This window comes from Dasypus novemcinctus, chromosome 6 (genome assembly GCF_030445035.2).
Source record: "Dasypus novemcinctus isolate mDasNov1 chromosome 6, mDasNov1.1.hap2, whole genome shotgun sequence".
NCBI classification, from domain to species: domain Eukaryota; kingdom Metazoa; phylum Chordata; class Mammalia; order Cingulata; family Dasypodidae; genus Dasypus; species Dasypus novemcinctus.
The window spans coordinates 80,832,318-80,851,705 of record NC_080678.1 but is presented as its reverse complement, the minus strand read 5'-3'; the positions used below and the strand labels follow the sequence as shown (position 1 = coordinate 80,851,705).

At 57.1% G+C, this 19,388-nt stretch overlaps 2 protein-coding genes across 3 annotated transcripts in view; one reads left to right on the top strand and one right to left on the bottom strand.

Annotated features, from left to right (window-relative positions):
• The window catches only part of PSAP (prosaposin), a 33,898-nt gene extending 25,455 nt beyond the window's left edge, over window positions 1-8,443 (top strand). The window contains exons 8-14 of the mRNA XM_004470574.5: window positions 2,087-2,218; window positions 3,857-3,952; window positions 4,292-4,478; window positions 4,996-5,153; window positions 5,459-5,539; window positions 5,788-5,895; window positions 7,256-8,443. Of these exons, the coding sequence (XP_004470631.1) occupies window positions 2,087-2,218; window positions 3,857-3,952; window positions 4,292-4,478; window positions 4,996-5,153; window positions 5,459-5,539; window positions 5,788-5,895; window positions 7,256-7,291 (798 nt within the window). The 3' untranslated portion in view covers window positions 7,292-8,443. The remainder of the gene's footprint in view (window positions 1-2,086; window positions 2,219-3,856; window positions 3,953-4,291; window positions 4,479-4,995; window positions 5,154-5,458; window positions 5,540-5,787; window positions 5,896-7,255) is intronic.
• A 224-nt stretch (window positions 8,444-8,667) lies between these two features.
• The window catches only part of CDH23 (cadherin related 23), a 438,368-nt gene continuing 427,647 nt past the window's right edge, over window positions 8,668-19,388 (bottom strand). For both annotated transcript variants that reach the window (XM_058298988.2, XM_071215845.1), the window contains 15 exons: window positions 19,052-19,263; window positions 16,404-16,595; window positions 16,163-16,276; window positions 15,396-15,525; window positions 15,051-15,302; window positions 14,810-14,971; window positions 13,252-13,508; window positions 12,816-12,913; window positions 12,299-12,419; window positions 12,144-12,223; window positions 12,012-12,052; window positions 11,756-11,816; window positions 11,166-11,295; window positions 10,909-11,031; window positions 8,668-9,740 (listed from right to left, as the gene is read on the bottom strand). In XM_058298988.2, the coding sequence (XP_058154971.1) occupies window positions 9,414-9,740; window positions 10,909-11,031; window positions 11,166-11,295; window positions 11,756-11,816; window positions 12,012-12,052; window positions 12,144-12,223; window positions 12,299-12,419; window positions 12,816-12,913; window positions 13,252-13,508; window positions 14,810-14,971; window positions 15,051-15,302; window positions 15,396-15,525; window positions 16,163-16,276; window positions 16,404-16,595; window positions 19,052-19,263 (2,300 nt within the window). In that variant the 3' untranslated portion in view covers window positions 8,668-9,413. The remainder of the gene's footprint in view (window positions 9,741-10,908; window positions 11,032-11,165; window positions 11,296-11,755; window positions 11,817-12,011; window positions 12,053-12,143; window positions 12,224-12,298; window positions 12,420-12,815; window positions 12,914-13,251; window positions 13,509-14,809; window positions 14,972-15,050; window positions 15,303-15,395; window positions 15,526-16,162; window positions 16,277-16,403; window positions 16,596-19,051; window positions 19,264-19,388) is intronic.

The window sequence follows — 19,388 nt, the reverse complement described above, 5'->3', positions numbered from 1 at the left end:
GATGGGAAAGTGGGAGCAGGTGGGCCACTGATGTCTGACTGCAAGGGCGTTTCCCTAAGCTTCTTTGTGATATCCTTATACCTGGTTAACTGCTTGTTATTTTTATTTTTCTTAACCTGTTGTGTCCTTTCCTTTCTCTTATTTTCATCTCCGATTTCCTGTTTTTTTGTTCTCAACAGCAGGATCAGGTATGTGATGGGGAATTGGCTTATAGTAGCAGTGTGCTGCTCCTCTTAGTTATTTTGGTTAAGCTCCTTTTGTATGGCGTAGTCGGCTCTGACAGATACAAGGAGTGAATGGGAAAGGCAGGGCTCCTCCTCAGGAGGCCGGGGAGAGCTGTCCCTTTCCCCTGTGCTTCAGAATTCTAGGTGTTGGGGAGGGGTTTCTTCTCTCCTCTTCAAGGGGCCAGAAAACTAAGCCCGCAGAAGCTTGTGCTCTGGTCAGAGTCAGTGCACGGCACGCCTGCGTGCAGGCCACCAGCGTGATGGGTGGAGGGGAGCCAGGGGTGGCCCTGGAGGCACCTGAGTGTCCTTAAATGCAGACCTGACCACCAGGGGCCCCTTGTGTCTGTCATGACGCGAGTGAGCATTGCATGTCTTTAGTCCTGTTTTGTTTTTCATAGCCTCAGAAGTGCTTCTGCTTGAGCAAATAATTTGCAAACAGTGAGCAGACTGTTCCCTTGTCTGCCGGATCCAGAGAGTGGAAACAATCTCTTGATTGTGGCTTCTGTCCCTCTGGGTGATGGGTACTACAGGATCTGGAGCCAGTCAGACCACTCCACAAACCTGGCCATCCACCACAAAGGTGGTGGCAGGATCTGGAAACTGACCCCAGACCGTACTTGATCCTTCATTTCATTGGTGCTTGGTTGGAGCTGCAGGGCCAGCTCTGAGCCCATGCTGTTTTGGGGCTACTGATTAAAGGCTATTCTAAGGTATTTTGAGGTCTATAGAGGGAGGACTTTGGCTGACATACCTGAATTTTTTTACCTGGGCCACCTCAAAGTGTTAGAACCATGCTGATCCTGAGACAAAGCAGTCACACAGCTCCTGAATCTTGTCTTTTTTTCTAGAAAGCTTGCTTCATCTTCCACCCCATTCTGACTTATTTTTGTTTTTATTTTTATTTTTTAATTCTAAGATGTGTCAAAAGACAGGGTACTTGGGGATGTACTTTTCAGGCTTGCCTGACCTTATTTGATTTTAGAGCCTTTTGGATGTTAAAACGAGGTGAGCCATAGCCATGGTCCAGCTCTCTTCCTTTTGTGAGGCTCTTATAGCAGTTCTGCTCCCCCTGCTTTCTGGTCTGGTGGGGGAGTGGCAGACACAAATGCCTTCAGGCCCAGAGCTAATTGCTGGTTGCATGTGGTTGACAAAGTGTACAAAGATTGTATACGTCTCTCTCCCTTGGCCGTTGTCATAGCATCATGGCCAATAAACAGTCTAAATTAACTAGTTCTCTGTGGCTTGGTTTCTGGCTGGTGACAGGGAAGATCAAGTGGGGGATCTTGTGAATTGACCAACCAATTTGGGAGAAGGGCGTTTTGAGTACTGTGTGTAGTTGTGACAAAGAATGTGGTTTATTAAAAAACTAACATTTCCCCTTAATGCATCATTTTAAAGGGTCCTGCTGCTGAAAGGGCTGGCGTGATTTTATATCTAACAAATTTCATTAGTTTATGGGTCTAGATCATCCTCTTGAAAGGCATATGGCTTACTTCCTGTTGAGAGGAAGCCAGCCCAACTGAGAAACAGGTGTTAGAGCAGACCAGGTGTCCTCCAAGATGTTTAGTGGCTGGGGAGTGTGGCTTCCTTAGGATATGGCCTGGTTGGAGCTGCAGACACCGTGGTCTGTCTTCCCTCCCTTCGTAGCTTTGCATGGCTTCCTCCTGCAGGTGTAATGGGCATTTGCTCTACTTTTGGACATGAACCCTTCACATTTAATGTGGAATCTGCCCATCTGGTGGGGTCAGCCTTGACAGTGGGAGTGGGGTCCCCTTCCGGCACCCGTGCCTTTGTGGGAGTGGGGGGGCGAGAGGGGAGGGGTACAGGCCTGCACCTGACTGGTTTTTGTGTGCTCTCTTCAGCAGCCCAAGGAGATCTGTGCGCTGGTTGGGTTCTGTGAGGAGCTGAAGGCAATGCCCATGCAGACTCTGATTCCTGCCCAAGTGGCTGCTAAGAACGTCATCCCTGCCCTGGAGCTGGTGGAGCCCATTAAGGTACTCAGGAGTCCCTGTCAGGTGCTGCCCGGGCCGTGGTCCCCACAGAGCTGCCTTGTTGCCCTGCATTCCCTGTTATGTCACAGCCAAGCCATACATTAAGGTACTCAGGAGTCCCTGTCAGGTGCTGCCCGGGCCGTGGTCCCCACAGAGCTGCCTTGTTGCCCTGCATTCCCTGTTATGTCACAGCCAAGCCATACATTTTTTGCTTTCCTCTCTGGCTTCTGAAGGTAATGACTGCAGCCTCTAGTTGAGGGCCTTCTCCCTTCGAGTCCTTGACCTCTTTTGGTGATTGGCCTTAGCACCCAGAGGATCAGGTCTGTGTCTCAGCTGCTACTCCAGATGGTTTTTCAGTGTCTGGCTCCTGCCTGACCTTTCCATGTGTACTCTCGGCTTCCTCCCCATCATCGTCCCCATACTGTATAGCCAGAGTGAGACTCGTTCTCAGAACACCGTCCTGTGCTTGGGTGGCAGCCCATGTGGGAAAATGCTGCCTGCCCATATGTGTGTACTCTTGCCCTAGTGTCCTTTAATTGGTAAAACTCCTACTTTGTTCCATAATAAATTTGTATTTATACAAATTTATAATACAATTTATAATAAATTTGTAATTTATACAGGCCAGCTGCTGTTGTAGGAGTTTCGGCCAAGTTAGTAAACACACAGTGTGTCCTTGTGCCCATGGGGCTTGTGTTCCTTTCCTTCAGAGCCCTGGCTGTGTAACATCTTCTCCCATGGCGTGTGTGGACACGTCTTGTCCAGAACCACCCGGATCACTTGACAGCTTGTCTTGTCTCCTTCTGCTCCCCTCTGTCTGCACACGCATAGGGTGTCACTCATAGGAAGGTGACCACAGATGGAGTCAGGAAAGCACTGCCACCGGCTCTCCCTCCCCAGCTCCCTGTGCTGACCTACCTAAGTAATGGCAGAGAACATAAAGGACAGTTCGAGTCACCCTTTAAAGCTGTGCTGTCCATTACAGTAGCCAGTTGCCATGTGTGACTAAGTTAAAATAAAGGTAAATTAAAAATCAAGTTCCTTGGTTACACTAACTGCATTTCAAGTGCTTGGGAGATAGGTGGTACAGCCAGAGAGTATTTCTGTTGTCACAAAGTTCTGTTAAACAGTGTTGCTTTATTAAAGGGAGGCTCTAGAAAAGCAGTCAGGTGCTGTCAGACTTGGGAGATGCAGGAGCAGGCCTCCAGTGTGACAAAGGCTCTGTCCTCTCTCTCCAGTGGTATTAGAATCCCTCACACTATTCCAGAGTGCCCAGTCTCTCTCCCACGTGAGCACTGTATGATGAACGATTACAGCCCAGCTCTGCTCCATGTGGGCAGCTCTGTGGGGTGGAAAGGGGTTGCTGAGAGGACCCTTTCTACCTCCTGAAGTGTGAGTTGTGGTGATTTTGGAAAGTGAGCATGGGGAGGTGGTTGTGATAAGAACTGGGAGAACGGATGAGTCTCTCAGCGAGTTGAATTTGGACATTGGGAAGAAGCCATATTTTATTTTTAATTCGGTCGGCAGTGACCCTTGGTGTGACTGCCCCTGGCCTCTCTGTCCCCTCTTCTTGAGAGGTGCCCCAGGACCCGGGGGCGAGGGTCTCAGCATGACAGTGTTCTCCTTCTGCCGCTTCCACAGAAGGACCTGGTCCAGGCGAAGGGTGATATCTACTGTGAGGCGTGTGAGTACGTGGTAAAGGAGGTCGTCAAGCTGATCGACAGCAACAAGACCGAGGTGTGTGAACACAGCTGCCCTCTTCTCACAGGGAGGCCCCTCTTCAGTCCCCTTGGGCTAAAATGTCCTAGGGGGAGAAGCTAATGGAAGAGATGGCGTTAGGGCCCTCGCTGGTATTTGACACCAGCTTGGGGATCTGTACCGCCGTTTTCCCACCTTTTAGAAGGTATTTCCCATCCATGGCCCTTCTGGGCTGGGGAGAGGAGGCACTTTGGCCCTGTTCTCTTTTTTGGGGAAGAAACAGCACCTTGCTATTGACTGGTTTCTTTTATTGGTGTTCTCAGAATCTTTTACACCCCTGCCCAGCCTCTCATGAGATCCTGTCTTCACATGTTTCAGGAAGAAATATTGCATACACTGGAGAAAATGTGCACAAAATTGCCTGAGTCTATGTCCGAAGAGTGTCAGGAGGTGGTGGACACTTACGGCCGTTCCATCTTGTCAATCCTCCTGGAAGAGGCAAGCCCTGAGCTGGTGTGCACGATGCTCCGTCTCTGCTCCTCCAAGGGGCTGCCGGCCCTGACGGGTGAGCGCAGGGTGCAGTGGGGTGAGGATGGCCACCCCACTTGGCTGGGGAGGACCTGGCACTGAGCCTGTACTCTCTCCTTTTTTTAAAAAAAAAAATTTATCTTTTATTTATTCCCCCTACCCCCCACCCCATTGTCTCCTCTCTCTGTCCATTTGCTGGGTGTTCTTCTGTGTCCGTTTGTATTCTTGTCAGTAGTGCTGGGAAACTGTGTCCTTTTTTTGTTGTGTTGTCTCGCTGTGTCAGCTCTCCGTGTGTGCGGTACCACTCCTGGGCAGGCTGCACTTTTTTCACGCGGGGCGGTTCTCCTTGTGGGGCGCACTCCTTGCATGTGGGGCTCCCTTATGCAGGGGACACCCCTGCGTGGCACAGCACTCCTTGCGTGCATCAGCACTGCACGTGGGCTGGCTCACCACACAGGTCAGGAGGCCCTGGGTTTGAACCCTGGACCTCCCATATGGTAGGCAGATGTACTATCAGTTGAGCCAAATCTGCTTCCCTGTACTCTGTTCTGTAGCACATGTGACTCAGCGGAAGGACGGAGGCTTCTGTGAGGTGTGCAAGAGGCTGGTTAGCTATTTGGATCGTAACCTGGAGAAAAACAGCACAAAGCAGCAGATCCTGGATGCTCTCGAGAAAGGCTGCAGCTTCCTGCCTGATCCTTACCAGAAGCAGGTGTGCCCTGGCCTGCCTTAGGTCTCCCTGTCGGAACCAAGCAGGGAGATAGGCAAAGGCTGGGATAGGGTAGCTCACTGATTGTACTCCTGATGGAAAACCAGCTACTTCTACCTCCAGGCCTGAGTCCTGGAGAGCTGGTGAGGCCAGACCGAGGGGCGGGTGTCTGGAAAGGGAGGCCCTGGGCCCACAGTGCTGTGTCAGGGACTGTGGAGTAGAGCATGTCCAACCCGCTCCAGGCCTCTTAGGCTGTACTCTGCTTGGGCATGCCTAGACCTGCCCTGTATCCCTGCTTTATTTCACAGTGTGACCAGTTTGTGTCCGAGTACGAGCCTGTGCTGATAGAAGTGCTGGTGGAGGTGATGGAGCCTTCCTTCGTGTGCGTGGTAAGCCTTTCTGGGCAGTATGTGTTCTCTTGGGCCAGTCTGGCCTGTGAGGTATTGCGTGGACCCTGCGAAGGTTCCTTTGAGATGGGAGACTTGACCATGGGTCGAGCCTCTGGCCCTAGGCCCCCTTGCTTTACTCAGATCTCTGATTGTAGCTACTTCTAGAGGCTGATAATCTTTAATTTGAAAAGGATTAATTAGGCAAATCTCATTCTTCCCCCTTATTTTGTGTTCTCTTCACCATCCAGAAAATTGGAGCCTGCCGTGCAGCCCAGAAGCCTCTTTTGGGGACTGAGAAATGTGTGTGGGGCCCAGGCTACTGGTGCCAGAACATGGAGACAGCAGCCCAGTGCAACGTAAGTAGCTCCATGGCCCCCTCGGCAGGCCTGCCTTGCTTGGAGGGCAGTGCTGCGTTAGAGCCCTGCTTTGTGCTGGTGAAAGACTGAGGCCCCAAAGGGGATTACTAGCCTTACTCACAGTCTCCCAGCTAAGGCATAGCAGAGGCAGGCCGACTTTCCTCTTGACATTGGGAGTCTAGACTAGGGTTCACTTTTTTGTATTTGCTTTTTTGCCTTTGTCTTAACTTCTGTCCTGACGGGATCAGATTTACACGAGGTCACCCCCAGGGATTGCACAAGTCCTCTTGCCCCTTGGCTGCCGTTTGCCCCGGCTGGAGCCCCGCCAGGAGCTTCACCCCGAGGCCAAGCAGAGCTCTGCCTCAGTGGCCCGGAGCGTTGGCCCCTGCCTAGCAGCCCCAGGGCGCCAAGGAGCTATCTTGGCTGGGCAGCCACCAGCCGGGTGACCCTAGCTGCTTTCCTAGGTGGGGAGGTTTGGAAGCGCCTGTTGCTTAATGTTCACTTGCGCAACTATTTCTTCCTTGTGGGGTTGGTGGTGACTAAGAGTGGCCTGACCGTGCCTGTGTTGGGGAGATTGCATCATCTGGGTCTTGGGCCACTTCAGGGAGGGGCACAGCCCATTGTGCCCTTTCCCACCCCCAGCATGGACAGCGGGGACCTGGTGTCTGCCGCTGTCCTGGGCTTCCATACCTGTGGGTCTACTTCTGAGTGGTTGGGTGAGGGGGTCCTGCCTGGGGCCTAACTTGTGGGACGTTAGGGGCAGACCCGGCACTATGTGAAGGGCTCCTGGGCCCTGCCTGCATGGGTGCTTATTTATTTTTTTTAAGATTTATTTATTTTATTTAATTTCCCCCCCTCCCCCGGTTGTCTGTTCTCTGTGTCTATTTGCTGCGTCTTGTTTCTTTGTCCGCTTCTGTTGTCAGCGGCACGGAAAGTGTGTGCGGCGCCATTCCTGGGCAGGCTGCTCTTTCTTTTGCACTGGGCGGCTCTCCTTATGGGTGCACTCCTTGCGCATGGGGCTCCCCTACGCGGGGGACACCCCTGCGTGGCAGGGCACTCCTTGCGCGCACCAGCACTGTGCATGGGCCAGCTCCACACGGGTCAAGGAGGCCCGGGGTTTGAACCGCGGACCTCTGCATGGGTGCTTATCTGCTCTTGTGGACTCCTGCCTGTGAGTCTCAAACTGGCCACACATTCCCAGGTTTTAAATGACTGAGTGTCCTGGGTCTTCAGTGGCGTGTCTGGCTGACCTAGGACAAGAAAATGGGCCCCCTTTTTGGGTGATGTCATATATATTAATGGGGGCCAGGAATGGAGTTTGTCATTTGAAGACTAAAACCAGTTTCCTCTCTCCTTCCAGGCTGTTGAGCATTGCAAACGTCACGTGTGGAACTAAAGGAATGTTCCATCTTGGAGAAACCACAGCATCTTTTCCTACTTCTGTGTCTGGGGGAATCAGTGCACTGATCTCTTTGATTTTATTTTAAAAACAGGTCCCTCCCCTCTGCCTCTTCTCCCAGTATTGTAGCATTGTTGTCCGTGTGGGACGTGCCTCCCCGGCTGACGTAGCTGCTTCAGTGTCCCTTTTCTCTCTGCTAGACAGATAATGTATCCCCCCCCCCGGAGGTCGGCCTTTGCACGGGGGCTACCTGGAGGAGGAGGAAAGGGCTCTTGCTGGTGTGAGCCGGTGCTTCTTGGCAGATGACCGTCGTCCTCCTGGTGGCTGGGGCCGTGCTCAGCCCTGCCAGGTGCGGGGATGCAGCCCCTCTGCGCCCCCCCATGCTAAGGAGGGGCCCTCCCCCTTCCCAGGCCTGTTGACTGCTGTCTGAAGACACAAAACAAGGGCAGTTTTATGTGAAAGAAAAGCTCATGTAGATGAGCTCAGTTAGGCTTTTTTTTAAGCAATGTAGTTCCTGCTGTAAGAGCACTGGGATGCTGGAAGAGGCTGCTGGGGGCTCAGGGAAGGTGGTTGGGGTGTAGAGGGTTGCCATCGTGGGTCAACCCTTGATTTAGGTTTCCTGTTTTTCCTTATGCCTTGTTTGGGGGGTGGGGGGACTCTGGGTTTGGGGGGGGGGAGTCTGCAGGAATGTTGCCTGCCAGCTCTCTGGAGGTCGTGTGGACCTGGCTTTTGTGTGTGAGCCTGTGACAGTGGTGGCCGCTCCCTGCCCTGCACTCGTGTCTGCCTGGCTGCTGAGGGCTGCTTTGCGCTCTGCCCTGCCTGCGACGGCCCACCTCTGCTGTGGGCAGGCCCAGCCTGGCCCATCGTGTAGATGCTCTTTTCTTTCACATCCATGTGGATGACAAGCTCCTACGCCTCTGGCTTCCTGGGGAAGGGTGGCAGGGTCTGCTGGGTGTGGGCGTGGGCACTGCCCAGCGGCCTTGTCTGCTGTCCCGCTTCCTCTCCTGTTTGGCCTCAGCTTCTGTTCTGTTTCTGGTTGCCAGGAGACAGCACACAGAGCCAGCAAGATGTGCAGTTGCTGTTAAGTGGACTTAGTGATTTGTTTTGCACTTAAGTTTCTGTGATTTAACAATAAAGTTCTGTCAGCCAGCTCTGGGCCCAGATGCTTCTGTGACACCTCAGCCAGACCAGACAGCGCGGCCTCACGCTGCTCTGTGGCCACCCCTTCAGCTCCCTTCTGAAAGCAGGCAAGCCGAGACCCAGTGGGGGAGCACCTGCGGTCAGCCCTGCCCCCGGCCAGCTCCCTGCACCAGCCGCCCACCAGCCCTGCTCGCCCCGCCCCAGCCCCCGCCCCAGGCCAGCCACACAGGGAGTTGACCAGAGCCAGAGTGTATTGTGCCTTTTGAGTCGCCTTGCTTTTTAAACAGACCATTCCAAAAACTTTCAAGAGGACCAGTTAAACACAACCAAGGGAAAACAATTGCGAGAATAAGGTATTTAAAGGAATGCACACGAACACTCTACATTCCAAACCCAAGGGGGCATCAGTCATTTCTCTTTATAAGCTGAGTACGTTTGGAAAGCCGACGGAACGGGGGCAGTGCTGTGTTCATTGCCGGGGACCTTGGCCATGAGGGAGGCCGGGACCACCCCGCCTCCGCCTGGACGTCTGGCCAGGGTTGTGGCAGGAACGCGACGGGCCTCGGACTGCATGAAGCCGAGGTGTCGGCCTCCCGTCCCCGGGCGCTGGGCTCCTGCTCCGTGTGGGGACGGGGATGGACGGGGGCTGGGGAGGGGTGGGGGGAGGGCCTGTGGCCCCTGAGCCCCACCTGAACTGAATTGGTCATCAGACTCCTGGGTCCCCAGTGACCCTCCTTACCTCATCCTTAGCATTTTGTTGGGTTTTCTTAAAAAAATAACATTTTATGAAGGTAGAGATCAGATGCTGAGCAAGCGTCTGGTAAAGATGGAATCCATCTGAGCAGCTGTGGCAGGCCCCGGGCCAGCCTGAAGTCGTGCTGGCCTGAGAGGGGCCCAGACCCCGCTGGCCCTGCCCCTGCCCGGGAGGCAGGGCACAGTGGGACAGGCGCTGCTCACACCAGCGAGGCCCCCCATCTAGTCATAGCTCGGTGATCTCCAGAGGGCTCTCCATGATCACGTCGCGGAGCTTGTGCAGGGGCGTGGACTTGGCAGACTCGGTGCGGGCGTTGCGCTCGAAGGCACTGGCCTCGGCGGCCGTCAGCGTCTCCAGCGAGCGGCCCAGGCCCTTCTGGTCGTCCTCGGGCAGGCTGTTGAGGTCGGTGGCCAGCAGCGTGCCCGTGCTGCCGTGCGCCGCGGCCATCACATCGGGCCCTTTGAGCTCCAGGGGCGGCTTGTGGCGGAAGCGCAGGCTTCCCTGGCCGGGGCTGCGCTCTCCGGGCTCCTCCTCCAGCTCTGTCTGGATCAGCTGCAAGAGGCAGGATCCCCACCCCCCAACACATAGGGCTTAGGGACCCCCTAAGGGGCGAGGGGGTGAGGCCCCCGGTCCTACATTGAAAATGGTTATAAGGGCAAGTTTTGTTACCTGTATTTTACCACACACATGCAAAAACCTTCTGCCATGCAGTTACGTTAACCAGGCGTGCTACTAAGTTGGCCTACAGTAGGGTCAGCTCTAATTGGAGTCCATGGTAAAAGCTCACGGGTGTGTGTGTGTGTGTGTGTGTGTGTGTGAATTGGGTGTGGTGGAGCCCACCCAAAGGTGCATCCTGCCCACAATGGGGCTATCCTGCTGTAGCCGGTTCGGGTTGGGAAGGTGGGCCCAGCTGGAGTTCCATATAAAGTCTGACTTTATGTCGACTGTCATCATCGTGACCACCCGCAAAGACTATTTGATCGGAGAGCAGTTTTTCTTAAGATAACATCACTCTTCAAAGTTATCTCTTTGGGGTTCCTCAAATCTGAGAAACACTGCCTTGGAGCCCCTATCCCCTGAGAGCCCACTGCAGATCCCAGAGCAGTGCCCGCTGCCTGCCTTCTGGACCCCCCACCCGTTGCTGTCTTTGGCCTTGGCTGCTGAACTCCAGAGACCCGAGAAGGGTGGCAGGAGACAAGAGAGCATCCCCAGGGTGGGGCACGGCACACAGCTCCCGGCCCGCCCGCTACCTCGGAGATGGAGGAGTGGCAGGAGGAGGCTTTTTGCACCATCCGCTGTGCAAAGAGCTTTTTGAGCCGCAGGTAATCCTCCAGGACCACCTTCAGCAGCGAGCCCTGGGGGAGGGAGAGGGTTAGCCCCCCCCCACGACCCTCTCCTGCCTGCTGGCCCTTCCAGTTCTGTGAGCCCAGAGAACAGCCCGGAAGGATGGGAGGGAAGATGGAGAGTCGCTGAGCGCGGGTGCACAGGCATCTGTTCCCAGGGCTCCTGAGCAGAGCCTGGTGACAGCGGCTGGCCAGAGCCCATGGGGGCTCCTGCCTTAGAGCCAGGTCTCAGCACCGCACGCTGAAGCGGCAGCTTAGCAGGCACCTGCCCAGGACCCTCTTCCCATGGAGTTGGAGAGAGCTGTTTCCCAGGAAACCTGCCACCTCTGGAGCAGGGTCCAGGCTCAGCCAAGGGTCTGGGTGGGGAGGGGGCTCACCTTGATGGGCCCCTCTCGAATGATCTGGCCCAGCTTGGCGATGTTGTCATACTCCTGGATGGCGGCCCGCAGGTACCGGTCGTCGTCAGGCTTGACTGCTGCTGGCTCCCGCCCAAAAGTTCCCTAGGTGGGTGGGGGGGCATCAGCTGGAGCACGTTTCACATCCCCCACACCTGCCGCTCGCAGGGCCCCTGGAAGCACCAGCTCCGTGGCCTCCCGCCCCCGTGGCTGGCCCCGCGCCGTCGGCCCCGGCTCACGTGGGTGCGCGTGGGGCTGCTCCACAGGTCGGCGATCTCGCTCAGGTTCTCCGGCAGGTCGTCCTCGTGCTCCGCCTGGGCGGCCAGCTCCAGGTTCCGGCAGAAAGGATCCAGCCACACGGGGTTGGCCCTGCAGGCGGGGAGTGGACAGAAGCCCTCCCGGCCTCACCCCTGCTCTCTCCCTGGCTGGCTGCAAACTTTCACAGAATTCAGCCAGCAGGGGCACGGGAGGCGGGCCCTTTGCCCGTGGTACCCGTGCAGGCGTCCCACCCTAGGGCCCCGCCAGCACCGGGACATCACGTCAGTCCGGATTAGCTTCGGTGTGGTGGCCTCACCCCGCACTGGGTGACTAGAGTCTACCCACCCCCGACCCCCCGAGCGTGGCCTGATCAGGGGCGGGGAGCCCAGCACCGCGATGTTTGTGGAGAAGGGCGAGAAAGCGGACAGCCCAGCAGGGGGCGCCCACGCCTCAGGGTGAAGCCAGCCCCTGTCTCCCTGGCCCTTCACAGGCTGCGGCCATGCTCTACCCAGGCTGGGTCCCCGGCCGGGCTCCCCACGGTGGCCAGGACAGGGCTGGAGACCCCACTCACCCATCGAAGGAGTACTTGTTGGTGTTGGGCATGTCCATGATGTCGATGAAGCCGCGATTCCCTGAAGGAAGACGGGTGGGGAGGAAGGGGACCCTGGGAGGATGGGGGCCCCTGGGACGGAGGGGCAGGGTGCACCCAGCTGGGGTGGGGGAGGGAGCCTGGGTCCAGCCCAGGGCTCCAGCCAGCCCCCAGCAGGCACTCTGGGCCCAGGGACCCCTCCTACCCCTCTCCCCCCACCACCGCCGCCCTCACTCACCTGCAGAGCCCGCCACGATGGCTTTGAGCTTCCTCTTGTGTCTGGGGAGAAGGGGAGGGGGTGCTGGTGATGGGGGCGGGGCCGGCGGGCATCTCAGGGGCTCGCCTGGCAGGGCGGGGGGCGGGGGCTCACATGGTCCTGTAGTACCAGTTCATGAGGATGAAGAGCATGGCAGCCAGGAAGAGGAGGAGGGCCAGGACGATGATCGCCATCTGGGGGAACAGGCACGGCCCGAGTGGGTGGAGGGCCGCGAGGGGGCCAGGGGGAGGGAGGGCCGCACGGGGTACCTGCAGCGCGGACATGTCATCGGGCAGCCGCGCGGAGATGGCGGGCTGCACGTCCAGGACGTTGTAGTTCCGGAAAAGATTCCGCAGCTGCTCCTTGTTCTCGTCGATCATCTGGATCACCCTGGGTGAGGGGCAGGAGCCTCGGCGTCCACCCTCAACCCCCGAGAGCTGGCCCCCCCCAGGACAGTCTGCCCTGCTCCTGCCCGGCATCTCCAGAGCTCACTGGCCTCTGCCAGGGCCTTGCAAGGTTAAAGCCGGCCTGGCTAGGAGAGCTTTGCGTCCTACAGGGTGCATGGCACCTTCACGCAGGATCCTATCTGATGCCCCCATTTTACAGCTGGGGAGAGTGAGGCTCAGAGGGCAGAGCTCACCCATACTGGCAAGCTGGGCTCTCCTCTAGCTCTGCCAGCCCTCGGGGGAAACCACACGGCAGGCCTGAGGGCGCCATCTGTGCCTCCTTCAGTGGGCAGACAGACAGACAGGCAGACAGACAGGCCGAGCACGGGCCCCTACCCACCGGTCCACGTCCAAGATGCGGTTGGTGTCCCTGTTCACCACGTGGATGAGCAGCTCTGTCTGTGCGAAGTTCACCCGCCCCTTCTTGTCCACGTGGAACTAGGCGAGAAGGAGCATTGGCAGCCCAGGCCCGGGCTGGGCCGGCCTCGACTAGGAACCCCCCTGCCCCACCCCGAGAATAAACCCCTCACTACTGAGCGCTCGCGGTGGACTGACCACCAGGCCATTCTACAGGTGAGGAAACTGAGGCTCGGGCACCTGGAAGGCCTCTCCCAAAGCCCCCCGGCCAGGAACCGGCCAAGGAGGCACGTGCGCCCCTCGTGCGCCCACGCACCCCTCCTGACCTGTCCGCGAGGCCCCGTCCCTCCTGGTGGCCTGGCCCTGGTGCCCCCGGCCCCTCGGCTACCCCCAGCCCCGGGGCGGGCCCTGCGGGCCACCTGCACGTCGTCGGTGTTGACGATGGCGCCCGTGATGTTGGACAGCAGGCGGATGAACTCCTCCTCGAAGCCGCGCACGCGGTCGGGGATCTCGTTGATGACGATCTTGACGCGCTGGTCGTCCCTCAGGATGTAGATGCCGATGATGGCCGTGTCATTGTGGCCCGCCAGGTCCCGCGCCACGACGTCCACCACGAAGTAGCCGGGGCTGTAGGCCATGAAGAGGTCGAAGGTGCGCAGGATGCCGTCCACGCTCCCTGCAGGAGAGCCGAGGCCAGGGCACAGCTCAGGGGCCGCTAGGGCCCCCGCGCCCTCTGCGGGGAGGAGGGGGCAGGGCGGCACGGCCCGCACGCAGACCCAGGGGGCAGACGCCCGCAGGGCCCAGCAGCGAGCCGTGAGGACAGGCAGAGCCAGGGAGCCTGAGCGCTGGTGGCAAGGGGCGGTGGCTCCTGCCTCAGCTCAGCTGAGGTCGCACTGCCCGACCTTCTAGAGAAACTGGACGGTCCCCCCTTTTTTTGTGCAAAATCCCCTGAGTTTTAGCTCCTGGCCTAAGTTTTAATGTAAACACTCTGCATGCTAAACAGACCACAACTGTGGGCTGCACCGACCCTGGGAGGCCGAGTTTGCGACCTCTGCTGCACCATGCTGGGGTGCTATGGAGCACCCCCTGGTCTTGTCTGTCTGTCTCACACACACATACATCTACAAGCAGAGTAGAGAGATGACTAGAGGTGGTACAGCAGCCTTCTCTTAGTAGACCTGGGTTCAAAGTCTGCCCCTTGGTAGCTGTGTGACCTTTAATGGCACAGTCTCTGCACCTTGGCTTATTCAAAGGAGCTAGGAGGGGAAGGAATGGTGCTGTAATCAGCGAGGCCTTCCTGCAGGAGGTGGCACATGAACTGGATTTCTTAGAATGGGCTGGGGAAGGGGCAGGTATCAGAAGGCTGAGGTGGGAGTTGAGATGACATTCCAGGAAGTGAAGACAGAGGGTGCGTGAGCCCAAGAGAGGATGGTGTGGAGCAGGCTGAGGGACTGGGCGGCTCAGTGGGCTGGACCCGGGCCCTTCAGGAGTGCGGCCGGTGTTGGGGCCGGGAGTAAGGAAACATGACACCTGCAGGGACACCTTCTAGAACCTGACCCAGGGAGGCCCAGCCACCCGCCCAGGAAATACACAGCTCTTGGGTCCAAGCGTGCACTTTGCCTTCTGCCTCCCCAGTGCCTAGCAAATGTCTGACACGGGAGGCTGAGGTGCTCACAGAGGGGTGGATATATAGAAAGGCACACGGGAAGATGGATGAAAGGATGGACGATGGATGGGTGGATGAGAGGATGGAAAGAAAGAAGAAATAAATGAAAGAGGGGTGGCAGATGCAGAGATGACTAGGTAGATACATTAGAGAATAGAGTCATGCACAGGTGAACGAATGGAAGGATTGACAGGGCTGTCTGGACAGACAGATGACCACTCACACACCGTGGCACCCACACAGAACCATGTCCAGACGACAGCGCGTGCGGTGACTGAGTGGCCTTCAGCCACGCGCGGCCAGGCCCCTACCCAAGGTGAAGACCTGGCCCACGTCCTCGGAGTCGTTGGCAAGGGCCCGGAAGTAGTGGATGGCCAGGATGCTGTAGAAGACGAGGCTGTTGTTGCCAAGGTCGTCGTCCAAGGCCAGCACCTGGATCAGCTCCGAGCCCATCTTGGCGTCGGTGGCCACGCCTGCAGGAATGGGCAGGTGGGTGTGGGCGGCCGGGCAGGGGCCACGCCCCAGCCCACACCCACTCTCCGGTCCCTGCACCTGCGGTGTACTCCGCCTTGGTGAAGCGCGGCGGCTGGTCGTTGATGTCCTCGAGCACAACGCGCACCTCCTGCAGGGTGAGGTCGGCCGCCAGGTCGAGGGCGGGAGCGGGCCCGCGGGGAGGTGTCCAGCTGCGATTGCTGGACGCCTTGACGATGAAGGAGAAGACGGCCTCGCGCTCCCGGTCCAGGTCCCGCAGCACCAGCAGACGCCCGTCGGGCTGCAGGAGGAAGCTCTTCTCTTCGTTGCCGGCTGAGGTGGGGGGGCGACCAAGGCATAGGGTGAGGGGGCGTGTGGGTCCTCTGCCGCCCGGGGTAGGTCGGGCACCAAGCCCCCCTGCCCCACCTGCGATGAAGTAGTAGACGATGGCGTTGGGGCCCTCGTCGGCGTCCACGGCGCCCGTCACGTTGCCCACGAGGGTCCCCCGGGGCGAGTGCTCGGGCACCGTCAGCAGCTGGTACTGGGGGCTGCCTTTCTGCAGGGGGAGGGGGCTGTCAGCACAGGAGGGCGAGGGGAGCCCAGGGCGCGCGGCCCTTGCCGCGGTGCCCTGCCAGCGGCGGTGTGAGGAGCCGGGGCTCTGTACTGCCCGCGCCTGTGGGGCGAGCAGGCAGGTGTGCCCGCAGGGGAGCACGGGCTGCGCCGGGCCAGCTCCGTCCACGGGGAGCCGCCCAGGGCTGTCCATGAGGACAGGGTGGGGCAGCGTGGTGGGTGCTGGTGAATGCAGGCTTGAATGGGGGGGCACGTGCTCTTACGTGCGTGTGTACACAGTCATCCGGGGATCACATCATGCGTGCACACAAGAGTTAAAAAACGAGCCAGGGAGTCTCCGTCCACACGAGCGGCCCTCAGCCCTGGCGGCGTTTCAGCCCCAGCTCGGTAAAGCAGAATTTTTATGTGTGCAAATTCGAGAATATCAGGTCCCCAAGGTCTCATATTTTTGTGTTTTTTTTAAACCATTGAAATAGATGCTCAATAAACACGTGTCCGCACGTCGGCACGTCTCCAGTATGCTTGCACAGCACTGTGTGCACGTGCGCAGCGGGGCAGGCAGGCGAGTCTGTGTGGGTGTGACCGGCACCGGGGGGTGGGGTGGGGGGGATGTGCGAACTCACTGGGGGCCTCACGAAGAGGGGTTCGTTGTCGTCGATGTCCTCCAGGGCCACCTGCAGGGGCTGCATGGTCTCGTACGGCACGGGCTGGCCCAGGTCGCTGGCCACCAGGATGAGCTGGGGGCGGAGGAGCGCAGTGGGCCGGGAGGGCTGCGGGGGGCGGTGGGCGCTCCCGGGGAGGCCAGACCCCGGCGAGGTCTCGGGGCGGGTGGGGGGCGCCCCGCGCCCGCGCCCCGCCCCTTACGCTGTACACCGCCTGCTTCTCGCGGTCCAGGCGCTGCGCCGTCTGGATGAGGCCGCTGATGGCGTCGATGCTGAAGTACTCCCAGTCCCGGTTGCCCGTGGTCTTCAGGAAGCTGTAGCGCACGGCCCCGTTGAGGCCCTCGTCGTTGTCGGTGGCGTAGACCTCATACACGTTGGAGCGCAGCGGGATTTCCTGCGAGGAGGCGCAGCAGGCGAGGCTCCTGGCCGTCCCAGGCCATCCCAGCTCCCAGGCCCTGACGGGGCTCTGGCTCATCCTGCTCCCCGCCCTCCAGCCTCTCCAGGAACGCCCCCTGCTTGGCTGGACCCTCTGGAGGCTGGGCGGCTGCTAGCCGCGCCCCTTGTTCCCAGCCAAGGCCACTGTCCACTGACAGCCCAGCCTGGGCTCCCCCGTGCACCAAGCTCTCTCAGGGTGACCACCCTTCCTGGGGCAATCCCCCGTCCCACCAGTCCCTTTGCCTGCTGAGCTGTCTGTCTTACTCTCCCCCTACCCCAAAGACAGGAGCTCTGGGTACCCCCAAACAACCCCATTCATCCACGGGGGCTCCAGAAAACGAGGTACATGCAGGAGGCACCCTTCCTGCATGTACCTGCTGGATTCTAGTCTGTCACTAATTCACCAGGTGGCCCGGACATGCCATTCCACATCTCTGAGCCTTGATCTCCTGAATTCCCTTAAGTCTAAGATATTAAAAGATCCTAATAAAAATCATATGCCGATATGTGGTAAGACTGCCCCCCTGGCAAAAATAAGGAGGGAGGGATGGAGAAAGAGAGTAGGCACAACTTTCTTTGCTTTCAGCTGAAAAATTATCAGCTCAGTATGGTTTCACTGTTTATCTCATTGACCATGACAATCAGATGCTCAGAATGGCAGTTACAGCTCATTAATAAAAAGCAGGATGACAAATAATTACTTAACAAATGCTGGTTGTTTGAGAGACATACGTCTTTCCAAATACGTCCTTGAAGGGAAAGCCTTAGTAAATGGGGCCTTTGGTGTGGAAAATAACTAGATTTTACTAATTGATAGCCAGCCTCTTTCCACAAAAAAGAACTGAGGCAGCTTACAAGAATGTATAAGATATAATAAGATTGCACGAGTTTAAAAAAATCAGAGTATCATTTGCAAAAAAGACTGAAGAAGTCAAGAGGAGAGGCAAGAAATTTCACAGAGGCGTGATGCCCCGTTGCCATCTTTAGGGTATTCAAGCATTTATTTAGTTAAAAGTATAAACACATCCTGAGATCTACATAGTAGCAGCCTAAGGAAAACAGAGATGAAAGGCAGAAAATGGACGGTATGTCTGAAAGAAAATTCCAGAGCAAGCGAAGACCAGCAATATTTAGAGAAGAGAATAAAGTTTACTTGAGCTTAAGAAAAAATATTAATCTTCATATGAAAAGACCACAGTCAAAGCAAAATTAACAAAAAGTGTTCAGTACCTTTGTGAATGGTTGACATTTTGAATGTCAGGGATAAAGAATGCCGCAGAGGTTTTAGGAGGAAAAAGAAGAAAGATCTGAAATCAGGCTCCTCCAGAGTGTCACAGAGTAACAGCATTCAACAGGACGCAGCACAGATGATGTGTGGAGGAGGGAAGGCTGAGTGTGACTCAATAATTCTTTATCACGTCATGTGTAAAAGCCCCGGAAAATAATTTTCACTTATGTATGGGCTCTGAAGATTCCACCCTCTGAAAAAAAATCCCTTTACAGATGTATTATACATGACTGAAAGGTTAATCAAAGCTTGTGAAGTATAAAAAAAATTCCCTTGAAAAAAGGATAAAAGAAAAAAAAATGGTTAGCAGGAAAGTGGCAGCTGAGGAGGGGGAGGTAAGGTGTATGCCCTCAGTGGCAACTGAGGAGGGGGAGGTAGGGTGGGTTAACTACTCTGAGTTCCCTGGTAGGCAGAGCAAAGAGGACCATCCAATCATTGCAGATTGCTAGATACAAGGTAGAAGCCGATCACAAAGTAAAAGCCCAGTGTTTCCTACAGCTCTCCCACGGGACCTCAAAGAGGGGACAGAGAGTGACAGCAGGGACCTAGTGCTAACAGTCTGAGATGGGCAGACCTGGTGGAGCAAAGAACAAGCAGGAGACACCCCAAATGTATTTCCTTGTAGCATTTTGGGCCTGGAGACAAAGGAGTGCTCCCACCTTTATAAGGCAATTCAGACCAAGGAATGAAAGCTGGATTGGAAAGACTCTGGAACTTAGACCACTTCCCCTTGTTTCTTATTTTATGTTGATCCTCAACTCCCAGGCAGTCTCCCACGTTGGCCGCGGCCGGAACAACAGACAGACAGAAGGGACAAGTGAGTTTATTTTGAGACAAGAATGGGGGAAGTGGGGTGTTGTGATTGTCCTTCTTGGCAGATGTCTTCCAAGGTGGAAAACAGACTCAGAGAAGTCACTTGCTCAAGGTCACTGGGTTGGTAAGTTTCAGAGTTAGACCTACCTATGCCCAGATCTTTTGCCAGCACAGCCCGTACTACGGCTGCCCTGTGCGGCACTACTCCAGCCTCAGTTTACCCACTGTCATTCTGACTGCAGGACAAAGCAGCAGGCTGGACATTGGCAGGGGGATGCTGGAGGGCGGGAGGTGGGCCTGGGGGACAGCAGTACCTCTCTGATGTGGAGGGTGGTGCCGTTGGGCGGGCGCACGAAGACGGGGCGGTTGTCGTTGACGTCGATGACCTCCACCAGGAGCATGGTTGTGCCCCAGAGCGGGGGCTGCCCGCCATCCGTGGCCACCACGGTCAGGTTGAACCTCTCGTAGGAGTGCAGGGGCCGCTTTGTGGTCACCAGGCCCGAGTCCATGTCCACGTGGAAGGCCTCTGGCGGGTGGGGCAGGAGAGCGGGGGCTTGACTCTGGCTGGGACATCCTCCCGCTCCCTCCTCTTCCTCCCGGCCCGGCAGCCTGCCCCCCCCCCAACCACCGGGGGCAGGGGGGGGGCTGGAG